This window comes from Arachis hypogaea, chromosome 20 (genome assembly GCF_003086295.3).
Source record: "Arachis hypogaea cultivar Tifrunner chromosome 20, arahy.Tifrunner.gnm2.J5K5, whole genome shotgun sequence".
NCBI classification, from domain to species: Eukaryota; Viridiplantae; Streptophyta; class Magnoliopsida; order Fabales; family Fabaceae; genus Arachis; species Arachis hypogaea.
The window spans coordinates 143,734,796-143,740,957 of record NC_092055.1 but is presented as its reverse complement, the minus strand read 5'-3'; the positions used below and the strand labels follow the sequence as shown (position 1 = coordinate 143,740,957).

Below are 6,162 nucleotides of genomic sequence, written 5' to 3'. Positions count from 1 at the left end.
ATCTTGCCTATATATTCAGAAATTGTTGATCTATGATTCATGATTGTCTTCAGCTACACTTTCAATGACCTTATTCTTGATTTGAGTCTTGTTGCGAAGTAGTCTTTTAGAGCATTCTAAATTTTGTATGTATAGTCATATTCTACAATTTTGTTAACAAACATTTCATTCATGGCAGAGAATATCTACGCCACTAGACACTCATCTCGTTGTTCTTATTATTCAAATTTTTGAGAAATTTTGTTTTTTGCTTGATCTTGATTACTGTTGAATTTTCTTAGAATCGATCTTGCTGCAATGTGATTTTGCAACTTGTTTGCCTTAATGCATGCAAGTACTTGATGTTTTCATACTTTGAAGCTGTCTTTTCTAATTTTATTGTTGCTGAAAAAGTAGCAATTGAAGTCATTGTTGTTGTTGATAGAAGCTGTGTGAAGCTTGAACAGTTGAATATTGATTTGCAGAAGGTGTGGAATCGTCCATGGATCAGAACCGTAAAATTTGATACCATGTAAGATATTAGAGGTGAAAAGGAAGAATGATAGAAAGAAAAAAAAAGAATTGACAGAAAATTTGAGAGTAAATGAATTATTGTTGATTATAAAATGATGAGTGATCATGCAGTGAATTTAAGATTACAATTTATATTTGAGAAGTAGGATGTGAGCGGTGTGACTAGAATTAGTTAGAGAGGGTAACTCGCTAATTTGTTGAGCTGTCATAACAAACTAACTATTTGTTAATTTGGGAAAGGTTCACTTAACTGTACTAACATGCTCCTCAAATCAAGGTCATCTAAGGTTCTGTTTTGAAAATTCTGAGTAGATTTCTAAACTTGAGAAAGGATGACGCTGAGAGAGGTTTAATCATTGTATCTGTCAGTTGATTCTGAGTTGGGATGTATTGAACATAAATCTCCCTTTTTATTACATAATCTCTGACAAATACTTGATCAGAGATAGTTTAAAATATTAGATAAATAAAAATATTATTTATATACTAAATCTAATCCTCCTTCGATAGCAGGTGTACGAGATAGTTTAAAAATATTAGACTAATGAATTAGATTGAATAAGCATGTGCTTTGTAAAATCGAAACCAATTCCATCAGGTAATTAATTATGGGTGCAGCCAACTGCAGTCAATTAGTAAAAAAGAAGCCCATTAATAAAAAATATATATAATTGAGCTTTTTTTTAATTTTTTATTTAAAAAAAATATAAATTCAAATTATTATGAGAAACATTTAAAATAAACAAAATAAAAGCAACAACCTAAAATCACTTTAAAACAAATATCCAAAACCTAATAAAAAGAAAATTCAAAATTTAACAAAAAAACATCCAAAATCTAACAAAAAAATTATTCATTTTAAAAAATTTAAAATCTAACAAAACGACATATAAAAAAATATTGGAAAAAATATTCCAAAACTAAGAAAAGAAATATCCAAAATTATTAAAATAAATAATCCAAACCCTAAAAAATAAAAAACATCTAAAAACATATAAAAATTACATCCAAAATATAGGAAAAAGAAACAATCAAAACTAATTAAAAGAATCATCCAAAACCTAGACGACGATGCTATATGTGGGGACTGGTGCGCAGTTGATAGGCAGCACTATAGCGGACGTGGCACGCGATGGAGTGGTGGACGAATGGCGTTTTCGATGGAGGCTGCTGCGTTCGCGATGGGCGTGCTTGCGGAGAGGGAGGGTGTTGCACGCGTGCAGCGGCGGCAATGCGTTCATGAAGGAGGTTTGTGTGCTATGATGGTCGGCGACACTAAGAAAAAGTGGAAGGTGTTGGACCAACCGTGGAGAGCTCTCGACCACCGGGGAGACTTCAGGGAGGAATCAAGCGAGAGAACATAAGATGAGAAGACACCACATCCAACTCAAAACCTTAATGTGTCAAGTTAATGGGTCTCTCATCTTATAAACACCTCACTCTTCCTTGCTTTCTTTAATGTGGGATTAATTTCAACACTCCTCACACTTGCAACACTAACAATCTTCCCCTCAAGTGTGAGTCTCCACATCAAGCATCAACTCCCCTCTAGCTCCTCCACCACATTTGAGTATTCGTCCATCACACCGTCGCAAAACACCGCGGGACACGCCGCCCGGACCACCTTTGCCGGGAAGACTTTCGATGCTTCACCTTGAATACTCCTTAAAACCAGACCGATTAAACCATCGGCTCTGATACCACTTGTTGGGCCAACCGTGGAGAGCTCTCGATCACCGGGAAGACTTCGGTGAGGAATCAAGCGAGAGAACATAAGATGAGAAGACACCACATCCAACTCAAAATCTTAAGGTGTCAAGTTATTTAATGGGTCTCTCATCTTATAAACTCCTCACTCTTCCTTACTTTCTTTCTTTAATGTTGGACTAATTTCAACACTCCTCACACTTGCAACACTAATAGAAGGTTGGGCATCGCTCACGATGAGAGTTGGATGATGAGTGGCCAGCGCCACCGAGAAACTCGGTGGAGGGCACAGACGCAGGGGAGGTCGCAACGAAGAGAGTAATTAGAACGGGAGATCATAGTATGAATTGATTTTGGATGAATTATGTTTCTAAACTTAATCTTAGCTTTCAGAATTTCAAAATCATATTTTTTAAAAAATTGTTCAAGTTGATTGCACTAAAGTTGGTTACCTGTACTTTCTTAATGGAAAGTGATCCGAAAAGCAGCACCAATTAGTTTAGTCAATTATTTCAAAGAGAGGATTTAAATGCTAAAAACCCTTGAGAAAGAGCCAGGGTTATGTCTATCGACAGTGTTGATGTCGTCATATTGCTGTGGAACCGAAATTTCGGGACCAGTCACTGAGGAATGAGCTGATAGCATAGTAAATAGCCGGATTTAATAGAAGTAAGTGCTCTTTTTATTCTGTCATCGTGCATGTCTTCGATAGCAGGTGTAGGAGATAATTTAAAAATATTAGACTGATGATTTACATTGAATAGGCATGTGCTTTGTAAAATGGAAAACAATCCCGCTAGATAACGAACTAGGGTTGCAGTCAACTGCAGTCAATTAGTAAAAAAGAATTCCATTAATAAAAAAATTAGAATTGAGATTTTTTTTAATTCTCTCTTTAAAAGAAACATAAATTCAAATTATCACGAGAAATAATTAAAATAAACCAAATGAAAAAAAATCCAAAATCTAAAAAGAATCTAAAACCAAATAAAAACAAAAATTCAAAATCTTAATAAAAAGAAACATCCGAATATAACAAAAAGAAACATCCACAACCTAACAAAAAAAAGAGGTATCCAAAGTTATTTTAAAAAATTCAAAACCTAACAAAACAACGTATAAAAAAGTTATTTAAAAAACATTCAAAAACTAAGAAAAGAAATAATTAAAACTATTAAAATAAATCATCCAAAACCTAAAAAAAATAAAAAAAATCTAAAACATATAAAAAAGCACATCTGAAACTTAGGAAAAAGAAACATCTAAAACTTATTAAAAGAATCATCCAAAACCTAGACGACGATACTGTGTGTGGCGACTGGTGCACGGTTAATAGACAGAGCTGCAGCAAGTGTGGCTCGCGACGGAATAATGGACGAGTGACGTTCTCGATGGAGGTTGTTGTGTTTTGCGATGGGTGTGCGTGCGGCAAAGGACAACGCTGTGTGCGTGCGTGCAACGGTGTTGCATTTGCGAAGTGAGAGCGCTGCGTGTGTGGGGCGGCATTGCGTTCAGAAGGAGGTTTGTATGCTGCGGCGGTCGACGACACTAAGAGAAAGTGGAAGGTTGGGCATCACTCGCCATCAGGGTTAGATGATGAGTGGCCAGCGCCGCCGAGAGACGCAGTGAAGGGGTGGACGCAAGGAAAATTGCGGCGAAAAGAATTATTAGAGCGGGAAATCATAGTAGAAGTTGATTTTGGGTGGATTATATTTTTAAAATTAATCTTAATTTTTAGAATTTTAAAATTATTTTTAAAAAATTGTTCAAATTGGCCGCATATGGAGTTCATTATCTATACTTTCTCAATGAAAAATAATCCAAAAGGCAACATCAATTATTGTCAATCGATTTTATAAAATTTATATTAAATCTAACGATTTTACGAGTTAAATCATTTTTACGTAAAATGTTAATTTTGTCTCTTCTATTAATAATATTGGTGTGAGAAGAGAAGGGAATTGAATGAGAGGAAGTGGAAACGTGGGAAAGGAGTAAGCGTGTGAGGATGAAGGGAAGGGGTTAGGTTGGACGACTGATTAAAAGACAAAGTCCAAGTCTTCCCTCCAAACCACTACTTTTACAAACTATATGCAATGCATACCTCAAATTCCGTTATATTTTAATCTAACCTCTATCACTATACTATGCCGTCAATAACAACATCATTATTCATTGCTATGGACTAAGCCAACCATTATTCCACCACCACTCTCCATCAAATTCATCATGATATTCTTCCCATAGGCCATAGCTAAAACCAACTTACCTGATCTTCCATCTTTAATTAATAAATCCACACATGGCCAAAACCAAAAACCGAATTTTCCTATGCTGTTTTGGACCACCACCCGACACAGCATCCACTAATAATAAAAAGTCTGACCCAATAATCAAGAAACGGACGAGGAAGAAACGCAGCTGGATTTCATGGCTCATCATTCGGATCCGAAATACTTCCTGCAAAACGGTGCCGCTTGAAGATCATTACTCCAATCCCAAGCCCAAGCCACCAAAGTCAACTCTCCGTCACAATAATAAGCCTCAAGCTCCACCACCGCCGTCGTCAATTGTGCCTCTTCCGCCACAGCCGGCTACTCCCTACTATACCCCTTCGCAGGTATACGTATTACTATATACATATATTTAACTCGTAATGGATCTTTCATGTAAAATTCTGTACCCTATATTATTACTATATATTGATTCGAATAAGGTTGTGTATATATTATTGAGCAATGCTACGGGGCCAGCAACATTTGTGATTGGCAGCCATCAACTAGCTATCAATGATGATTTGATGGTGTGAGATTGGTGTGAGATATCATCCAATGACTCACATTTCTCTGCTGGTTCCATGCTGGCCAAAATGCAATCAAATTGCTGACCCCTTAGACTTTTTCTATATTATTAATGGAAGACTAATAATGCAATAATATAATATGTCCGACACTGCAAAAATTTACCCCATGTTTAATTTTCTTTTTTTTTTTTTTTTTAAGAAGCAAAGTCTATGATTTTTTTTAAGAACAAAAGTCTACGAAAAAATAGCTCTTCTTTTTAATTTTACGCTGGAGGCCTATAAACAAAAAAAAATTAGAAGCTAGTATTTGTATTAAAATTTAATTAATATTTAATTAAAAAATAAATAATTTTATATTATTAAATATAATTTAATATTATTTAAAATATTAATAATAAATAATTAATAACTATAAATCACAAAATTTACTGAATCTCTAACATTTTTTATAAATAAATTCTTAAAAAAAATAGTGTTGTTGATATATGTCGATGAATTGGAAGCAGGCGGTAAGAGATGTTGTACATTTGTACTTATTATACTGCGTGTTATGTTTCAGACAAGGCACGGGGCGAGCAAAAAGAGAACAGAGGAGGACACGCGTCAACAACGAAGAGAGTCTCTGAATGATGAAGCAAAACAAGAGCCAACAGAAACGAAGCAGAAAAAGTCGAATAAGTACGCGCCAATGGTGGGAATGTCCATAATAGTGGTCATTCTGGTCATAATGGTGTTTTGGGGTCGCTTATGTGCCATACTCTGCACTTCCGCATGGTTATACTACATCCCCCATTTTAAGACGGTCACAACTGCCGCTTCTCATTTGCAACACGACGTCATCCATGTGGACGTGGATTTAGATTCGGAGGATTACAAGAAGAAGGTAATCATGGAGGGACTTCTAGACAGAAAGAGAGGGCTCACTACTAACAAATAACAAACAAACTAATATTATATAGGTTACTTGCTTGTTGACCTCATCTAGTCCCATCCTTTTAATGCTGGCTAGGCACTTTATAATTTTGTGATCAACCCAGAAAAAAAAAAAGTTAGTTCGGAAGTAAAAAAAAAAATACTTATATAATTGTACATTATTATTATTTTATTTTTGTTACTTAAATTATTTTGTTGTTAATTTA

General features: G+C 35.1%; 1 protein-coding gene across 1 annotated transcript; it reads left to right on the top strand.

Moving 5' to 3' along the window:
* The first annotated feature begins 4,288 nt into the window (after positions 1-4,288).
* Positions 4,289-6,146, top strand: LOC112785288 (uncharacterized). The gene is made up of 2 exons (XM_025828748.3): positions 4,289-4,840; positions 5,583-6,146. The coding sequence occupies exons 1-2, from the start codon at positions 4,523-4,525 to the stop codon at positions 5,958-5,960; spliced, it is 696 nt and encodes a 231-aa protein (XP_025684533.1). The 5' UTR covers positions 4,289-4,522; the 3' UTR covers positions 5,961-6,146.
* Positions 6,147-6,162: the final 16 nt, after the last annotated feature.

What these genes read in the sequence shown, in the direction of transcription:
- LOC112785288 (XM_025828748.3), top strand. Translation starts at nt 4,523, where the DNA reads ATGGCCAAAACCAAAAACCGAATTTTCCTATGCTGTTTTGGACCACCA. An exon ending in CCTACTATACCCCTTCGCAG is followed by an intron (nt 4,841 to 5,582) that starts GTATACGTATTA and finishes GTTATGTTTCAG; the next exon opens with ACAAGGCACGGGGCGAGCAA.